General features: G+C 38.6%; 1 protein-coding gene across 2 annotated transcripts; it reads right to left on the bottom strand.

Annotated features, from left to right (window-relative positions):
* Positions 1-6,290: 6,290 nt before the first annotated feature.
* LOC133418496 (G-protein coupled receptor family C group 6 member A-like) lies at positions 6,291-18,890 on the bottom strand. 2 transcript variants are annotated; one of them, XM_061707213.1, is made up of 7 exons: positions 18,627-18,890; positions 18,356-18,551; positions 13,349-13,470; positions 12,447-13,229; positions 12,017-12,232; positions 11,330-11,456; positions 6,291-10,808 (listed from the first exon to the last, which is right to left on the bottom strand). In XM_061707213.1, the coding sequence occupies exons 2-7, from the start codon at positions 18,489-18,491 to the stop codon at positions 9,631-9,633; spliced, it is 2,562 nt and encodes an 853-aa protein (XP_061563197.1). In that variant the 5' UTR covers positions 18,492-18,551; positions 18,627-18,890; the 3' UTR covers positions 6,291-9,630. The 2 variants fall into 2 exon arrangements, with proteins under 2 accessions (XP_061563197.1, XP_061563196.1); XM_061707212.1 differs by having other exon boundaries at positions 18,356-18,522.
* Positions 18,891-20,577: the final 1,687 nt, after the last annotated feature.

Below are 20,577 nucleotides of genomic sequence, written 5' to 3'. Positions count from 1 at the left end.
GGTAAGTAGCAGCCGGATGATGCTAATCAGAGGTGCTTGATTAATTGATATTCAGACTGTGACCACCTCTTTTGACAGTTTACCTGTCAAGGGTCATTCAGCTTTGTGCTGATACAATGTGAAAGCTTATGACAATGCCATCGGGAAACAACTGAACAAGTATGGCTTTTTATGGAAGGGTTGACAGGAGAAAGCATCTTGTCTTGTAAAAAATAATATAGCAGCACTTTTCACACAGCAGCGCAGTTCCCGGAGAGTTGCATCTGAACAAACTACATCATTTGGAAAGATGAGGGCAAATTGGAGATGTTTGGCCACAATAATGTACAGCACCACTTATGGTAAAGAATTAAAAAAGGAAAAAAAAACTAAGAGCATTATCCAAACAAATCAAACTGACTGTCAAGTACGGTGGTGGAAGGACAATGTGCCAGAGGTGAAAATAGAATACCTACATACTCTATAGTCAATGTTGAACTTTCTGTCTCATAATTAGACATTTAAAAGCTTGGGTGAAATTAAATCATGCAATAGGTCAGTAAATCCAGATAAATCAGTCAAGCTTTGGTGAGGCCTTGAGAGAGCTGTGCATAAACAAATACAAGCAAATCATAATGAAAGTACTGTAAGCTATGCAACTTTTTAACGATTAGTATAAGTATAGTATAGTATAATAAGTATCTATTAATCCAGTGCATCTGAATGGCACCATCTGTGCACTGAAAAAAATAAATCTAAGCGCATGTAAATATAACATATTTAAATCTGTGATATTAACAATTAAAAATGAAGTTTGTTGCTTTACATGAATACATCTAGTTTTGAACTTAATCTGCATTTGTTCAAAAAACAAGATATTGTGCATTTCTTCCTTAACAAGCAGTATTTATGTAATCCCAGGCAATCTTTTCATTTACACACAAACAACAAGCAATGATCTTGTATTTACCTTTCCTTTAACAATTTTAATCTTTTGGGCAGATTGACCAACGTTTAGATGAAACATGCTTCATTTGTTTAAGTAGAACAACCACGGTAAAAAATATCTTGCTTGATCTACTTTAAAAAAATTGAGGCAACTTTTTCGCATGAGATTTTTATGTAGATCAAGAAAGACTAGTCTTTCTATAAACTACTTTTTAGTATGTACAAAATTCATTTGCAAGTAAAGTCAACCTAATTTTGGTAAATAAAGTGAACTTAATTTTGGTAAATAAAGTAAACTTAACACAATTAAGTTGACTGTACTTCAAAATGTATTATTTACATACAAAAAATTAAGTAGTTTATACAAAAACTAGTTTTTCTTGATCTACATAATAATCTCATGCAAAAAGTTGACTTATTTTTTTTAAGTAGATCTAAGAAGATCTAAGAAGTAGATACAACATTATTAACATGTATCAGTGTGGGCTACTTACTCCGTTAATTCCTGTGGATGCTGTAAAAGTCACTTAGGCGTTTTATTAACTGCCTCTACCATTTCTGTTTTGTTGTTGTTAAATAAATGATAACTCCAATTAATATTTATTACATTTTGTATTTAACCATAATTCCCGCTGCATCACATTCTTAAGACTCCTATACCACACTCATAAACAAAACAAAGAAAACATTTGAATAAAAAAAAGAATTACACAGTAGACAAAATAAAAAATAAATAAAACAGATGAATAATAAAAAGTACATAAAATTGTACAATGTATTCATAATGATACAAAAATATTGTTTAGAAACTTTATCATTTATCATTTATCATCATTTGGAGTATGTTTAATTTCATTATATAATAAACAATTCAAATGAAAAAAATAGGATTTATTGTATATGCCAAGCATTAAAGGGTTAACATATACAGTAAAGCAAACAAGTATTTAGTCAGACACCAATTGTGCAAGTTCTCCCACTTAAAAAGATGAGAGAGTAATTTTCATCATAGTTACACTTCAACTATGAGACAGAATGGGTGGAAAGAATTCAGGAAATCACATTGTAGGATTTTGTACTGAATTAATTGGTAAGTTCCTCAGTAAAATAAGTATTTGGTCACGTACAAACAAGCAAGATTTCTGGCTTTCACAGACCTGTAACTTCTTCTTTAAAAGGCTCCTCGGTCCACCAATCATTACCTGTATTAATGGCAGCTGTTTTAACTGGTTATCAGTATAAAAGACACCTGTCCACAACATCAAACAGTCACACTCCAAACTCCACTCTGGCCAAGAACAAAGAGCTGTCAAAGGACGTGAGAAACAAAATTGTAGACCTGCACGAGCTGGGAAGACTGAATCTGCAATAGGTAAGCAGCTTGGTGTGAAGAAATGAACTGTGGGAGGAATTATTAGAAAATGTAAGACATACAAGACCACTGATAATCTCCCTCCATCTGGGGCTCCACCAAGATCTCACCCCGTGGGGTAAAAATGATCACAAGAACTGTGAGTGAAAATCCCAGAACCACACGGGGGGACCTAGTGAATGACCTGCAGAGCTGGGACCAGAGTAACAGAGTCCTTACAAACACCAGGAAACTGGACCATATTACACCGGTCATGAAATCACTACACTGGCTTCCAGTGAGTCAAAGGATATAGTTAAAAATCTTACTGCTGGTCTACAAAGCACTGAATGGTCTTGGACCAAAATACATGCTGGATCTGTTAGTTCCTATGAAGCTCCCAGACCCCTGAGGTTCATCTGGATCTGGTTTGTTGTGGTTCCCAAGAACCAGAACCAAGCAAGGTGAGGCAGCGTTCAGTTATTCTGCTCCTCACCGGTGGAACAAACTTCCTGTAGACCTGAGGTCTGCTCCAACTGTCAGCTCCTTTAAATCAGGCCTAAAAACATTACTGTTTACTCAAGCGTACTCCTAAATTAATTACTTACCTGCTGTACTCTACTGCCCTTATTTTTAACAACTTGTGCTTTTTATTATTTTACCTCTTTTCTTATCATTTTATTTCATTTATTTGTTATTTATACTCTTAAATCAGCAACTTGTGCTTGTTATTATTTTACCTTCTTATCTCATAATTTTATTTCATTTTATTTGTTATTTACTGTCTAATTATTTCTTGCCACTTTTAATGTCGATGTAAAGCACTTTGAATTACCTTGTGTTGAATTGTGCTATATAAATGAACTTGCCTTGCCTAAGGTTACCATCAGTAACACACTAACGCCACCAGGGACTCAGATCCTGCAGTGCCAGACGTTCCCCCTGCTTCAGCCAGTACATGTCCAGGCCCGTCTGAAGTTTGCTAGAGAGCATTTGGATGATGCAGAAAGGATTGGGAGAATGTTATTTGGTCAGATGAAACCAAAATAGAACTTTTTGGTAGAAACACAACTTGTCGTGTTTGGAGGAGAAAGAAAGCTGAGTTGCATCCAAAAAACACCAAACCTACTGTGAAGCATGGGGGTGGAAACATCATGCTTTGGGGATGTTTTTCTGCAAAGGAACCAGGACGACTGATCCGTGTAAGGGAAAGAATGAATGGGGCCATGTACAGTATCGTGAGATTTTGAGTGAAAACCTCCTTCCATCAGCAAGGGCATTGAAGATGAAACGTGGCTGGGTCTTTCAGCATGACAATGATCCAAACACACCGCCCGGGCAACGAAGGAGTGGCTTCATAAGAAACATTTCAAGGTCCTGGAGTGGCCTAGCCAGTCTCCAGATCTCAACCCCATAGAAAATCTTTGGACGGAGTTGACAGTCCGTGTTGCCCAGTGAGAGACCAAAAACATCACTGCTCTAGAGGAAATCTGCATGGAGGAACGGACCAATCACTGCTGTAGAGGAGATCTGCATGGAGGAACGGGCCAAAATACCAGCAACAGTGTGTGAAAACCTTGTGAAGGCTTACAGAAAACATTTGACTTCTGTTATTGCCAACAAAGTATTGAGATGAACTTTTGTTATTGACCAAATACTTATTTTCCACTATAGTTTGCAAATAAATTCTTTAAAAATCAGACGAAGTGATTTTATGGATTTTTTAAAAATTATTTTGTCTCTTATAGTTGAGATATACCTGTGATGAAAATTACAGGCCTCTCTTATCTTTTTAAGTGGGAGAACTTGCACAACTGGTGTCTGAATAAATACTTTTTTGCCCCACTGTAAGTCCTGATATGTTAAAGCAGCAAGGAACTTTTGCAATTCCCCTTGTACAGTAGGCGTGGCGGTTAAGTACTTTACAGAACATCTCTGTCTGGACAGTCACTTGACTCTTCTGTCACTACTTTCTTGACTGTTTTATTCGCTTCTGTCATGATGACCACAGTAGCTCTCCGAGCTAGCCTTAATCAAGGCTGACATGCGAGGTAGTACTATAAAACAGTTATTGTAATAGACATTTGGGACTGAAGTCCAAAGTTACTTTGGCTGATTTTTGCCAATAACAGTGATGGGAAACCACAAGAGCTATAGGCTATGACACTTCCAAAGAATAAGTAAATATGCCTTCAGTTGAAATTAAAACTGATATATTAACATTAAAAAAGCTAATTGCACTGCATTAAATTTGAAATGAAATGAAAGAGGGTGTACTCTTTTTCACTTGACCATTCCTCACAAGTAAATTAACTGATTCTATCGCCTAAAATGAATCTATGGCGCAGAAGATTTGATCTGGCTTTGTTCTAAGGAGATGGGTGGCCATGGCGTAGTGGGTGGAGTCGGCTGCCCTGCAGACAAAAGGTCAACAGATCAATTCAGGGTCTCATCATGTGTTGTGGTGTTCCTGGGCAGGAAATTGAACCCCACATTACCTCCACTTCCTCTGCCACCAGAGTGACACAAACTAGGCTTCCCATAGTGCCAGTCCCAGGCCCGTGTTTACAGGGCTTGTACCAGGAAGGGCATTTGACAGAAACCTATGTCAAATCAATATGCAGAACACTGTTATCTGCTGTGGCAATCATTAGAAGCAAAAGGCAAAAGGAAACGTGTGTTATTCTGTGGAAGTATAGATATGGCATACAGTTAATACTCCATTTACTATTCATGCAGCGTGATGTGCTTAAAATGGTTATTATTGAAGCCATATGTAAATATTAAACTCAAACTTAAACTTTCCACTTCATGTGCAACTTGCTTACTGAGGAAACTCGAACCTATACAGTATGATCGGGTAGAGGAAGAGCTGGTAGGTGTGCTTTGAATGAGGTTATTTTAATGTTAAAAAGAAATGCCTAAAATAAAAAATTAAAGTAAAGCTAATGAGGGCCTAAACCAACACCATAAACCATTTTATCTATTTCATTTCTACCTACTATTTCTCTTTTTCTTATTTTTTTCCTGAGCTGCTCTTTTTTTAAGTGGCTGTGATTGACAGCTGGGCTATATCCATGCAATATCACCCAGCGCACGTTCCTATTCCCTCCTGGAGCCTTCATCCGCTGGTCAAATTAACCTTCCGTTCCAACGGGAGGGGCGCTGCGTGGGCCAATCAGCGGGTGATTAGGCCGGGGGTGGGAGGGGTGAGGGGTCACTGCGATGGGGCCATCGCAAGCCTGATTGGTTTCAATCAGCGGCCAGCCGCAAGGACAGCTGGGAGCTGAGCCGCAGTGAGGGCTAATCAACGTGTCCCACCGTGAGGCATGAACAGCCCTCTCTCACACACACACACACACACACACACATACACACAAACAAACCGGCAGATTGATGTTTGTATATACACACTGACAACACTTACCTCTCTGCATGTACACACTCACTCAGAGATAAGAAACACACAAACACACACAGCAAGACACGGAAAGTAGAAATGAACTGTCAACAGCATAAGAAAAAAAAAAAAAACAGAAACCCCATCATGAAAAAATAAAAAGTAGAGAGAAAAGCCACAGAATCTCACTGTGAACTGACTGACTAATCGAGTTGGATTTGCTAATTTGACCACTGGCACGTCTGGCAGGGGCCGTGACATTGGTTTGGAACGCTTCGTCCTGCAAACCACAACAACACTTCTCATGTGATGTCTCAAATGTGGAACAATCTTGATTTGCTCCACTCTGTCTGATGATATGCAAATTATTGCTGGAATACCAGTAAAGTGCAGCACCGCAATGAAAGAATCCACAAAGAGGCTATTATAGCTCCCCTTTGGTGGGTTGAAACTGCAGAAACACTGATCGGCTCTGGTTTCTGTTTATGTCAGTTGTGTTGCTGGGTGGGATCAGAGGAATGCAGAATATTTGATGAAAATCTAAAGACAGTGTTTTCTTACCTTATTTTATGGAGGACACACGAGCAAACAAATACAATATGATCGAGCAAGAAGGGAAACACGATTTATTTGGTGAAGCAGACACTGCTTCATCATTGCTTTCATTTTTAAGACTGTAAAACATCAAACAAGAGATATCACCTAATAGATAATCAATTGAAATCACAATATATTTACAATAAAAACATATAATCCATGAAACAAGGAAATTGGCCTGGAAATATTACAATTGTACAAAAAATTACAACTGGGGGGATAAATAAACAAATAAATAAACATAATTGTGCGCTTTTTATTAAATGCATATACAAAAATAGAAAATAAGTTATGATAATGGATAAATTAAGAATATAAGGAATGGAAATGGCTAAGTGCGGCAGCTTGGTAGTTAGCATTTTTTTTCTCACTGCGAGAAGGCTGTTTCCCAGTTTCTTTGCAGAGTTTGTTCTCCCTGTCCTTACATGGGTTTGTGCCAGATACTACAGCTTCCTCCAAGCCAAAAATCATGTATATCAGTTTAGGCGGTGATCCTTAATTGCCCGCAGTCATTTGTGTGATTGATTGTCTATATCACGCCCTGTGATGGACTGGCAATCTGTCCAGGTTGTACCCCTACGTTTTACCCAGAAAGAGTTAGGATAGGTTCCAGCAGATTCATCTGACCCTAAGCAGGAATAAATGGCTAAAGATAATGGATGGATGAAACTGCTCTACTCAGAGTCTCTAATGATATTGCGAAGGCCACAGACTCCGATGAATTCTGCTGGACCTCATCTCAGCCTTTGATGCAGCTGACCAAAACACTCGGTTAAATAAGATCCATGATGGGAATTTAAGGAACCGTATTAGAATGGTTTTCATCTTATTTTGACTAAAGTTTTAGAGTTTGTATAAATCAGCTCCTTTCAGGCTTCCGTCTTAAGCCTGAATTATGGTTCTGCGTTAAACCAACGCAGAGCACACGCCGTCGCCGTGACACCGTCGTGAACCCTTCGGACTTCTCCGTCACTCCATTTCACCGCGGTGCAGTACCCCCCGTGACCGCTAATACGCGATCTTTTCCTGAATGGTTTATCCGACTTTTTCCGGTCACAGTGAATCAAAGAGATAAGGAAAACTATTGTGCAAAAAACCAAAACAAAAAAAATCACACATACACGAAGAAAAGAGCGCTGAAAGTTCACGACTGCTTCAAACTGGAAACCTGGAAATGCTTTGCTCCCAAGCGAACCAATCACAGCGCTCTCGGTCTGTGTGTGGTCTGCGTCGCCTCAACACGTAGTTACAATTTTCGGGAGGTGCACGTCAGTGACGGCGTGTGGTCTGCGTCGACGCGTAGCACACGCCGTAGGCACGGAGTCGTTTTGACGCAGAACCATAACTCAAGCTTTAGGCCCCATCCTATTTTCACTGTGTTCTACACCCAGAAGAGATTATTAGGCATTTCAGAAACCTCTCCCATCACATCTAGGTCTATGATGACAATATTTAGCTATACTGTCCCTTTAAGGATTAGAAATTTCATAAACTTTCATTCAACATCAATAATTGTTTGACAGATAACTACCTGCAACTAAACTCTAAGACAAAGAGTCATTGTTTCCCTTGATGGTATAATTCCACTAATCTGCACAGTGTAATCCCATAAATCAGGCAATTAAGAAGGCTAATGCACCCTAAGGGGGGCACAAGCCAGTGTCTTCCTTGTACCAGTCCCAAGCCTGGATAATTGCAGAGGGTTGTGTCAGGAAAGGCATCTGACGTAAAACCTATGCCAAATAAACAATGTGATTTCCATACTGGATTGGTTGAGGCCCAGGTTAACAATGACCGCCACCATCGCTGCTAACCTGCAAGGTACTAATGGAAATTGTGTTACTGTGGGTCGAAGAAGGAGAAGAGGAAGGCGTGTTCATGAGCAGAGAGAGAACAAGATGTTAGTACTAGAGTGGGGACTTTGAATGTAGGGACTATGACAGGAAAAGCTAAAGATTTGGTTGATATGATTCAGAGGAGGAAGGTGGATATACTTTGTCCAGGAGACCAGATGGTAAGGAAGTAAGGCCAGGAGCCTCGGATAAGGATTTAAGTGGTTCTATCATGGTGCTGATAGAAAGAGGAATGGAGTAGGGGTTATCTTGAAAGAGGAATAGAATAGGTCAGGTTGTGGACCTTGACGCACAATTCGTAAAGGTGAAGTTTGGAGGGCATTAAAGAGTGGAAAGGCAGTTGGTAGAGAGAGATTTTGACTCTGTTGTTCGACAAAATCTTAGAGAGCAAGAGGATCCCAGAGGATGGAGGCAAAGTGTGATGGTGCCGATCTTTAAGAGCAAGCGAGACATGCATTTTTGTGGCACCTGCAGGGGAATAAAGTTGATGTGCCATATAATGAAGCTGTGGGGGAAGAGTCATAGAGGCTAGACCAAGGACAGAAGTGAGCATCGGTGAGCAGCAATGTGGCTTGAGAATGAGTACTACAGTTGCAGTATTTGCTTTGAGAATGTTGATGGAGAAGTACAGAGAAAGCCAGAGGGAGCTTCATGCTACAGGAAGAAATGATAAACAAGGTGGAAGGTTTTAAGTACTTAAACTCAACAGTCCAAAGCAACTAAAAGTGAGAAGAGGTGAAGAAATGTGTGGAAGCAGGTTGGAACGGGTGGAGAAAAGGATCAGGAAAGGTGCACAAGACAGTGGTGCTGAGGAAGGGACAGGAGGCAGAACTAGAGGTAGCTGAAATTAAACATTGAGGTTCTTTTGGAGAGTGAGAAGGATGGATAAAATCAGGAATGACTACATCAGAGGGACGGTACATGTTAGATGTTTTGGAGATAAGGTCAGAGTCCAGACTGAGATGGTTTGGACATGTACAGAGGAGGGTTAGTGAATTAATTAGGAAAAGGATGCTGAGGCGGGAATGATCAGGCAGGAGTCCTAGAGTAAGACCAAAGAGGAGATATATGGATGCAGTGAAGGAGGACATGAGGTTGGTTGGTGTGAGAGAAGAGGATAGGGCTAGACGGATGACTTGCTGGGGTGACTCCTGAAGGGAGCAGCCAAAAGGAAAAGAAGAAGAAGGGAATTAAGAAGGTTGGTGACCACGGCTAAACTGAAGACTATTTCAACCATTATTTCTTCTCATTCACATAACTGTAATGCACTTTTTGCTGATCTTAACAAAAAAAAAAGATAGCCATTTACCACCTTCAGACTCCAGTTTTATCATCTCTTCTTTGGTTACCATTTCCATTTTTAAAAATGAGCTAATTTTAGAGCTTTGCATGGTCCGACTCCTCACTTTGTCTCAAATTTGTTAGACTAATATTCTTCTAGTTGAAACTTCAGGTCATCAGGTCATGCATGTATACATGTTGTCCTTCAACATTAGGTCACATTACCATGTACCACTTCCTTTTGATGATGGCAAGCTTAAATATCTCTGTAATTGTTTCTTTTTAAGGTCAAAGTTGTTCTGCAGAACAGTGGGTATTGGGTTTGAGACTTGAGAGGTAGAGAGTGGTTTTGTAGTGTGATTGATGGATATCGTCACAGTAATTGGATCTGATGACCCTGGGGTTGACAGTGACTCCATAGGAAATACAGGGTTGTTGATTCCATTTATGGCACCTGAAGATGCAAACCACTGTCCAAGGTCTTTCTTGTCATTTCCCATGGAATAATTCCTTATATCTTGCCGAAATGCAACTTCTGTGTTTGCATCCTTCTTGAACAGAATAATGTAGCATTTTGTAAAAAACTGGCAAAACAGGATGCCATAAACTGAGATGAGGATGACAATCATTTCGACTGCTGGAAGGTACACATCCTCGTAACTGACATAAACAGGTATGAAGATAATCCAAGCAATGAAGTAAATCAGCATAGAGAAGGTGATGAACTTTGCATCGTTGAAACTTTGAGGCAATTTTCTCCCTTTGAAAGCTACACCAAAGCAAATGAGAGCTAAGACACCAATGTAAACCAGCATGGCTATAAATGCAGGCTTAAGTTTCTCATCACAATACATCAGGCGATAATTGTCCTTTGTTTTCCATTTAGGCTCTGGGGGTTCGAATGCAAGCCACGTGGCACAGATCACGACTTGACCTGCCATGGATGCTGGAATGATAAGGTAAGGCTTGTAGAGCTTTTTTAGGACACTTTGTGTAATGGGGTCAAACTCGAAGGCCAAGATGATTTTAAATGACTTGACCAAGATGCAGGAGACAGAGAGTGTGAAACTCAAGCCAAACAGCACTTGCCGTGCTTGGCACTGCTGATCTTTTGGCTTCCCACCAAATAATACTACACTGACAAATGTGCACAGAAGAGAGAAGAGGAGGAGGATGCAGATATGGTTCACAGATGAGCGTACAATAGGGGTGTTCCAGCATGCCAGGTAGATGATCCCAACAACGACAGTAAGCAGAGCTCCTAGCGCAGCGAAGAAGAGCAGGGCAATGTGGTATGCATCTTTCCATGCCATGAAGACAATTTTTTTGTCCAAACATATAGAACTACCCTCCCCGGAGTAATGGGTTTTAGTATCACACGGATGACAGATTTCGGAATCTGCAAAAAGAAAGAAATGCTCATCATAATCTTCAAAATGCAGTTGACATTTGTTTTTGTTGGACTTATTGGCTTTAAAATGCTTTTTACAATGAAAGGAGACATTTGATATCCCTTTTCTAAAAATACAGCAGCATTTCCTAAAGTCTTAAGGAAATATCTGTGACATGCTTTGGTCAAAATACGAAAAAGATACACTATCAGAGCACACTTTGTAAGATGGTTTTTACAGATTTATGCATGGCAGTTGGTTTTAGGGTCAAGCTGAGTGGCTGAGTCCACCTAGCTTCTACCCAGGGATTGCATATTCATAAATCAATCTGACCAAACAATAAGGACGCTAGATCATTGTACATAAAAGTCAGTCTATGATGTCACTGAACGTGCCTTTCTGAACAGCTCACTGAATGATATACTGTATAGGCTATTCAAATGAAGACTTATCAAAACCTTTTTTTTTTAAATAATTTTTTACAGTATGTCCCCTTTACTGCAGTTGACTGTATTTCAATAATACCCACCAGTGGTGTTAGAAAAGTAGTTTTTCGGACATTTGTAGCACTCATAGCAGCAAACAGGCTGGCCTTCAGCAGAATGCTTCCTTTGGCCCGGGGCACAACTCTTTGAGCACTTGGAAATCATTCCGTCCTGTGAAGAGAAAGGATCCTTATCATACAAAAGAAGGGTCGGACTGCGGAGCTGCTGGTAAATATTTGCAACTGGAGTTCCTTGCAAATGATGTTTCGGAAATCAGAAATAACCTCTGAATTTCGCTGAGGCTAGCACAAGCGGCTAGTTACGTAGCTAAGCTTAGCCTACACAGACTCATATTTATGGGCCCTGCTTGGTCCTGCTTATGTGGTAGGTTTGGGGACGAGAACCGTATTTTGAATGGTAAGAATGTTTATTTCAACAGCAAAGTTGGACATTTTAACACGGAGGTCAGTGGAGATTGACTCGCTTTTAGGGCCAGCTCCCAGAAGCCTGTCAATGAACTACAATTATTGTTGCTTTCTGGTTCGTATCAACTCAGAAGTTAGAATACTGGTGCTTGGGCTCAACTAGTAAACTGACTGAATGGCATTAACTATCCAAGATACCATACACCTAGTTTGGACTTCAGAGAATAAAGACACATAGACATTAAAATAATAAATTATAATTAAAACATAGATTCAAAAAATCACTTGGAGAAGGGGATTACTTACTGTGAGACGATACAATTCTTGTTTTTCATCTGAGTTCAAAGTCAGGGTTTGACCTTCTATGGAATAATAACCAATAATGTTGTTCATGTCCAGAGAAGATGGTGAAGTCTGCTTCCATAGAAGGACATCGTATCCTGAGCTGAGGTCACCGTACTTATCAAATGAATAGTTTCTCCCATCCATGGAGAAGTTTGCATTTTGTAAGGCTTTTCGGAACTGAAATTTCAGAGTTAAGATTTTATTATGACTGCCATGCCTGTAATAAATCAAAACATTTAACTTGCTAGCTCCTACAAAAGCAACATATCAACACAATTCTCTGTGACTTTACAATAAGTGAATATGCTATGAATGCTGCAGTAGTCTTAAGTATTGAAGTGTCCGTTTGCAGTATGTACATTACTGTGCACTTCTCTGTGTGTATATTTACCTCCAAGGGTTGTAATGTGGATGAGTTGCAGGTCTTGTTGGAGCAGACATCTTTTAGCGCCTGAGTGATTGCTTTAACTGCCAACTCAATACTGAACACAGCATATGGATATGTCGCGTTGATTAATTCCTCAATGGCTGTGTTCCTGGAGTCGACAGATGAACTTGATCCACTTGCAGAGTCCTTTTTGCTCTTTAAGTAATTAGTCAAGAATGAATTGTTTTTGTGTTGGTTGGGATCTAGATTTTGGAGAAACCTCTCAAACTTGGATGAGTTTCCAGATTTAAGAGTGGTTCCAAAGACTGTTCCTACATCACTCAACTTCCAAGTTGTAGTATCAAGCACATTATTTGACTGTGACCAGTTATCACTGGCCACCCAAACTTTCCCTCTGCCTCGGGAATCTTTGAGAAGGTCGTTTAAAATATACATCATGTGGTTGGATTTTGCAAAGGACACAATGACTTTGACATTTTCATTTTGAATGATCGTATTGATTGTAGACATGATGCTGCTTTTGAGCCTCCCATCATTAAGAAAATCTGGCAGAATAGAAGTAAAGGCAAAGCAGATGCCATTCGCGGTTGCGTGTTGGCGGAGCCGCTCAACTGCGTAGCGACCATATTCACCATCGGTTGTCACTACACCAACCCAAGTCCAGTTGTGACTTTTTAGAAACTCAACAATGGCACGTGCTTGGTGATCGTCCTCGGGTACGGTCCTCATAAAACTCGGGAAACGGGTTTTATCACTCAGGAGTCCAGAGGTTGAACCATAACTTATCTGTACAAATATAAAGAACAGGTACTGTGTTATAAAATAAAAGCTGCATTCATAATAACTGTTATCAAAGTTTTGCATTTTTATTGTTATCAAAGGAATGTTTAAAATCTCTGGCATACCTGAGGGATGCTCTCCAGGTTGAGTTGCCTAGTAACGGCTATGGATATCTCTGAGTAGTAACCTCCTATGACAGCCAGTACAGGTGGGGAGGGCTGCTGGCCACTGTCTGCATTGGTGATCCCTCCAAAAAAAAAAAAAAAAAACGTTAACCAATAAAGTTTCCAGCATTAAAGGAGCCGTCTGTAAGAAATGGCCAAAACTGGTACTGCAGTCACTTTCAAAATATTGTTGACCGGCGTGTACCCTCCCCCTCCTCCCCCCGACCAGAGGTTGCCAGGTAGGCTGCAGAATGCAGCAGGAACGTAGGCTGCCATGGCTGCGATAATTAGAGCCGAGCTGGCAACCCGGATGCCGAAACAATACTGACTTGGTGATTGGGAGATAGGTGGAGGGTGGAGCTTCAGAAACAATACTGACTTGGTGATTGGGAGATAGGTGGAGGGTGGAGCTTCAGAAACAATACTGACTTGGTGATTGGGAGATAGGTGGAGGGTGGAGCTTCAGGCCAAAACAAAAAATGACAACATAAACATCAGTTGAGGGCTGCAACTCCTCTTTTTAAACGGGAATATCCTGGCTTGAGTGCTGTTGTCAGTGGCATAAGTATTTGAAATGAACATGATTTTTAAATGTCTGTTGACGTATCGGGGTCATTTTATGATTCGTTTTATTATTGCTCTTACATACAGCTCCTTTAAACTGCCATGAAATCCAATTTGAAATGTTATGTTTGTATTTTATCTGTCTTGAACTTGATTCTATGTAAATTGTAAACCAGTATTTGGCCCAACATTTATAAATATAGATATAGGTATTGTTAATTGATTTTAAAGTTTGTTGTTTCTTGGAAACATGATGATGTAGGGCTCCAAAACGTGAAAAAGAAAGGAACAATCTGAGGTGACTGAAAACACATAACATATTTCACCAAGTTATTTATTGATCAACCACAAGCAGTGAATGAAAATTCACTTCAGCAGAAGTAGGTGAATGTAATAATTTCCTTGAAGATGTTATTAGTCTCTCACATAGTTTTTTTTTTTTTTTTTTAAGACTTTGTGGTCCTAGTGTCTCTTATTGAAAGTGGTGTGGCAGAAAAAAAGGACGTAGCAAAGGCCCATTGGCTAGTAGCTGATCGGGCTGGCGGCACAGAACTGAAGCCTCTGTATGTGGACAGTTGCACAGTTGCTGCTGTGATATGTAAAATCTCAAAGCCGCATAAACGGTGTGCTTTTTTTTCTTTCTTTTTTTAGAATCATCAATTAACCTAACGTATGTTTTTGGACTGGGGGAGGAAGCCATAGTACCCACAGAAAACCCACACAGGCAGAACATATAAACTCCACACAGAAAGACTTCTGCCGGGCCGGAGAGTAGAACCAGGAACCTTCTTGCTGTGATGCAACAGTGCTAACCACTAAGCGCCGAGTTGCCCCATTCTGATTTATTCTAAACATTTTCATATGTCATGTATCTACGAGGATCTTTCAGCATAAATACTCAAAGGTGTAACTAACTACTGACGTTAATTATATCAAGACTATGTTAATAAAACCTATTCAGGAGTTACACTCAAGTCCAAAGGTCAGTACTTCCATTTTAATGCTAACATTTATGTGTAAAAACACAATAATAATCATCTGAAGATAAGAAGTGAAATAATTAAAATAAAAATCCTGTAATCAGCACAAGCTATTTCAGTAGCTTTTAGGCTGACCTCAAGAAGCATTTGTGAAAGTAGTAATTTCCTGTATATCAGTCTTTAAAATCATTATGGAGGAATTTTGTCACATTCCTCTTTACAACAATGCTTCAGTTCACTGAGGCCTTTTTGAAGGATCTTTAGCTCTGTTGAGTATTTCAATGGGGCTGAGGGATGGACTCTAACTAGGCCAGTTCGTGATTCTTTTGGTCTCATACATTCTGATGTAGATCCTTTGGTGTGTGTCATATCATTTTCCCGTTTCAAGACTGTTAGGGTGGAAGAATTTAACTTTCCATGCCATCTTCTAACTTTTCATGTGATCCATTTTCTTTGGCTTATTTTGTTATTTGTTATTTAACTTTCCATGCCATCTTCTAACTTTTCATGTGATCCATTTTCTTTGGCTTATTTTGTTATTGATCAGTAGACTTTCATATTTCATGTCAAATACACTATTCATGTCTGATTAATTATTCTTCATCTTTCGAATGCATTTAGTGCATCTGCCATCTTCATTTTGTATCATACATAAATGTAGTCAATAAGTCTAGTTGCGCTTGGTGGAACACGTGTTCGGAACAAAGGACATGTGATAAAACAAGACAAAAGGCTGGGAGTTTCTTCTCCTCCAGTGTCACCGGATGTAGGTTTTTCCCCTTTTCTGGCAGCACCGGATTGGACGGGGACACGAGCCTCCAGGACCACTCAACCACAGAGCGGCAAAGTCTAAACCACGACCTCTCCACCTACAGGACTGTCTCAGAAAATTAGAATATTGTGATAAAGTTCTTTATTTTCTGTAATGCAATTAAAAAAACAAAAATGTCATACATTCTGGATTCATTACAAATCAACTGAAATATTGCAAGCCTTTTATTATTTTAATATTGCTGTATATGGTTTACAGCTTAAGATTAAGATTCCCAGAATATTCAAATTTTTTGAGATAGGATATTTGAGTTTTCTTAAGCTGTAAACCATGATCAGCAATATTAAAATAATAAAAGGCTTGCAATATTTCAGTTGATTTTTAATGAATCCAGAATGTATGACATTTTTGCATTACAGAAAATAAAGGACTTTATCACAATATTCTAATTTTCTGAGACAGTCCTGTAGTATAAATGTATAAATTGCATCTGGGGACAGTCAGTGTTTTATCACTTGGACTTGTTGGTGTAAGACCTGTGAGCTCACGATTGTGTACAATAAACGCTTCTAGTGAATTTTGATCAGAGCACTTCCTTCTTCCAATTTTTTGATCACGGTCTGATTTTCTTTAAATAAAATTTAAACCAAGCTTTATCTGACAGACAGATAGCCTCACATTTGCCACAAGAACAGCAGAGTTTACGGCTGACTCAAAGACTGCAAGTTGTGCAGGTCAGGTTGCAGCAAAACACCCCGTATCATCACCCCTCCACCGCCGTGCACGACAGTTGGTATGAGCTGTTTTTGCTGTTTGGTTTTTGGCACTGGGCATTAAGGCTAAACAACTCCACTTTGGTTTCTTCTGTCCATAGCTCATCTTTCCAGAAGTCTTGTGGTTTGTCCTGATGCAGTTTTTCAGTCGTGCTTCCTTGTTGTTTATAGACAGAAGAGACTTTCTCCTGGCAGCCTCTCCAGACAAACTGTGTGAGTTAAGTCTCCTTCTAAGGCTTTACAATTTAACACGTCTAGTGAGACCTTTAGGGTCGAAGATAATCAGCTCATTTATTATTTAGAATGTTGACAATGTTCTCAAATAAGGGTAGCTCTACATCAGAGTGTGATGTAGTACTGTGTAATGATTATTGTATAAATGTTGTAATATAACGCCTTCTGTTTGTATCTGGGAATTATTTTTAGTTATTATAGTTGTTATATTATTATTAAAGTGAATCTTTCTCTCATTTACTTCAAATTATTACAATAATGATTTAACCTTTATTTAACCGGGAATAGTCTCAGTAAGATTAAAATCTCTTTTGAAAGAGTGCCCTGGCCAAGACAGGCAGCAGCAGAATTAACAGAGTTTCAGATAGAGATACAGACAAACATATAAGAATTCTTATGACAATAAAATAACAGATAAAAGAACAAATATATAAAATATCAGAAGTATTCAATATGTACAGTAATAAATATCATTAAAATATCTACATTCAGAGTCACCTGACTCCAAATCATCTAAAATAGCTTTAAATTCCTCTAATGAGCCCAAGTCTCTGAGATTCAGGTAACTTTGGAGTTGATTCCAAGCAGAGGGTGCCGCATACTTCAATGCCTTATATCCCTTTTTTCCCAATTCACTATGGGCTTTTGAAACAGATAATAAGTATAAGTCCTGGGAGAAAGATGATAATTCCCCGTACTTTTTTATGCAGATAAGATGGAAGCAGTCTTAGAATTGCCTTATTAAAAAAATATATGCCAATGCTTCAGTCTACGGGTGGACAAGGCAGACCAACCAACTCCAGTATACAACCCTGATGTGTGAGGGCTTTAAAGTTGGTAAAGAACCTCGGTGTTCCGTGATGGATAGGATCCAGCATTTTTAAGATTTTTGAAGATGCATTCATGTACAAAACATACCCATAATCCAGTAGAAACAAAGAGACAGACTTGATCCTGGAGTAAAAACCCAATTATAACTTCTTGTTTTTTTTCCCAATTGTTGAGAATGTGAGTCTTAAAAGAGAAAAAATCATCAATAATGAATCCAAGATATTTGTATTGTGATACAGACTCAATCTCATTGCTCCGAAAAGTTTTAACGTTGGAACGTTCAAAGACTTTGAATTTTCATTTGAAAACAACTTAAGTTTTGTTTTGTCAGCCCTAATCTACATAATTAGGTGGTACCTGTTTTCTTGTTTAGTTTTTGTTTTATACCGGTATGTTAAAATAAGAATGAAGTCCACACATGAACTGCAAAGATTAACTAAATTAACTGTGTTATTAATGCAACTTAATCTTAACAACTATTTTTCTTTAAGTAATGTAATCTAAAATTTAAATCCATCATTTATATTGATAAGTTGGTTAAACAGTTTGAGAGATTGGGGAGTAAAATGATGGCAAGAGAGAAATATAAGAAAATAAAACAGATATTTTATATATTTGTACACAATATTATATTTTTATACAATTTCCCCACTATCTTTTTTTAAATATTATCAGTATGATGCATAAAAAAATATTTTTTTTAAATAATCATAACATCTTCTGTACCTGATGTGTAGTAATTCCCCAAAGCATGTTTTAATACAAATGAATATTTGACAGTAAATTTCATAAGCGTAATTCTGGATGTACTCACAGTTCCCCGTCATGAAGGACTGAGTGTTTTTCAGGGCAGTGGTAACATCACCGCAGGACTCCACTATGTGATATCCCAGAGTGAGGTTCCCCAGCTCACGCCTCTGATTCACCTCCTCCACGGCGTGCACCATCATCAATGACTGAGCCAGCCGAGAAACACTCAACCTATATGACCCAGTTACACACAAATATACCTTTTTTTTCTATTTACATTTAGCACAACAAACAACAACAGACATCAGATAAAGAAACCCAAAACAAACACTCACCTGTTGCAGAGGACCTGTTCTTCACCAGCGGCATTATCATTTTGAACACTTTCGTGTATTGGGAAAATCCCCCCAATTATAAAGTCTCCTGGAGCCGTGGCACTTGCTGGAAATTCTGTACAGGAGAAGTGTTTTGGTAAAAATGTGAAAACGATCCAGAATCTTAAAAAATGCATCATCTTTTTGTTTGTCACTGTTAATGTCGTTCCTAAACCGCCTCTATTAGACCAGCCCTGGCACATCAGTGATGTCTGTCTCTCTAGCGTGTTTGGAAAGGACTGACCAGACAAACTCCCTCAACTTGATACACGCGTTTCCTTTATCTTTTTCATGGCTCCATAGTTCTACGTCACATACAAAATGCGGAATGTGAAAAATACTAGTTTTCTTCCTGTTTTTTTTTTGTGATATTAATTAGGCGTACCTCTTTTTTACTATACTACAATGGTTAGACAGAACAAACTAAGTATTTGAATTCATTTGGCAAATTGTGTTCTAGTTTAGTGATGCAATGTCAGTGGCGTCACTGACACAAGTGTTTCAGTTACAGATGTACTGTACGTAGTTTCAAGTAAATCAGATTACTTGAAATCTGGCAAGAATAAAGACTGCACTGGGTTTCCCCAGTGACGACGTCTTTCCAGTAAAACATGAGGAAGTAAGGGAGCTCTGGCGCTCCTCTGCTGCTGTCATATTGTCTTTCTTACCTGCCTGTAGGCTATAATTAAACCAAATAAGACATGATTATTCCAGCTCGTTGGCCTGGGAAATGTATTTCCTTGTAGAAGATGGGTAATTTACATCTTTCTTGTCGCGAGTATTACATTTCAAAATATTATTGCAATATTTTGAATCCATATTACACAGTAGTTTTTACAACTAAAAGCAAACTAAAATGTATGGTTAATTTCCTTGAGTATGTTTGACAAAGCTCTGAATTATTCTCATCTTCCAAGTGTCTGAATGAATTTCACTGCTCTTCGTACAATTGTGAGGCACGCACTGTATGCTGTTTAATGCTCTTACTTATAGGGAGGAATTAAACACCTTTTGCAACAATATACTGGAAAGTGTATATTGTTCTGTGTACTAACGTGCTCATATCAGTATAACAAGTACAGAGACAGTAAAAATGTTCTTATACAGTGATTCCACTGTATTTAGTATCCATTAATAAAACATGCCCTCTCTAGACATTAAAACTTCTTTACAGACCTTTTGAGGTGCTCGTGTCTTATTTGATAATTCCTTCGTAATCTCTAACTTGATCCACAAAGCAGTTTGGGACGGAAGTGGGGATAAAAAAGTAGGTGCATATATGCATTTATGATGCTGACAGATAACCATGACCACATGCAGAGGTGTCAAGTAACGAAGTACAAATACTTCGTTACCTTAGTTAAGTAGAAATTTTGGTTATCTATACTTCACTGGAGTCATTATTTTTCAGACGACTTTTTACTTTTACTCCTTACATTTTCACACAATTATCTGTACTTTTTACTCCTTACATTTTAAAAACAGCCTTGTTTTTTTATTTCATTTCGGCCTTTAAAAAAAAACTATCCAGTTAAATTGCTCCATCCGGATTGAGTGAATTTGGTTGTGGTTGTGGCACAGATGTTCTTGTCCAGTTTTGTTCTTACATCCGTTCCCTCAGATTCCTGCAACTAAACTTGGATATACATTCCAATAAAGGTTAGGATAAAAGATAACATGACTCTGAAGTTTGACTTTTTGCACCATTACAATACTTATAGGCAACTAGTCATCATATCTTGTGCTCTCTGAAACACATGTTAATGCTCAATAGTACAAATATATGGTTCTTTAATATATTTGCATTATACTAAGATGCATTCAATGGCTTTTGTCCTTAATTGCTTTTTTCCCCCTTACATTACTTTTACTTTTATACTTTAAGTAGTTTTGAAACCAGTACTTTTATACT

The sequence above is a fragment of the Cololabis saira genome, chromosome 18 (assembly GCF_033807715.1).
Source record: "Cololabis saira isolate AMF1-May2022 chromosome 18, fColSai1.1, whole genome shotgun sequence".
Classification (NCBI taxonomy): domain Eukaryota; kingdom Metazoa; phylum Chordata; class Actinopteri; order Beloniformes; family Belonidae; genus Cololabis; species Cololabis saira.
Note: the sequence above shows the minus strand (reverse complement) of the source record. Positions and strands in the feature narration are given on the sequence as shown.

Bases quoted from the DNA above. Each gene is read 5' to 3' on its own strand.
- LOC133418496 (XM_061707212.1), bottom strand. From the start codon at position 18,868: ATGTGCCAGGGCTGGTCTAATAGAGGCGGTTTAGGAACGACATTAACA. The intron at 18,523-18,626 runs GTGAGTGTTTGT...TGGGTCATATAG, and splicing joins GAACAGGTCCTCTGCAACAG to GTTGAGTGTTTCTCGGCTGG. The intron at 13,230-13,348 runs GTATGCCAGAGA...ATATTTGTACAG, and splicing joins ACCTGGAGAGCATCCCTCAG to ATAAGTTATGGTTCAACCTC.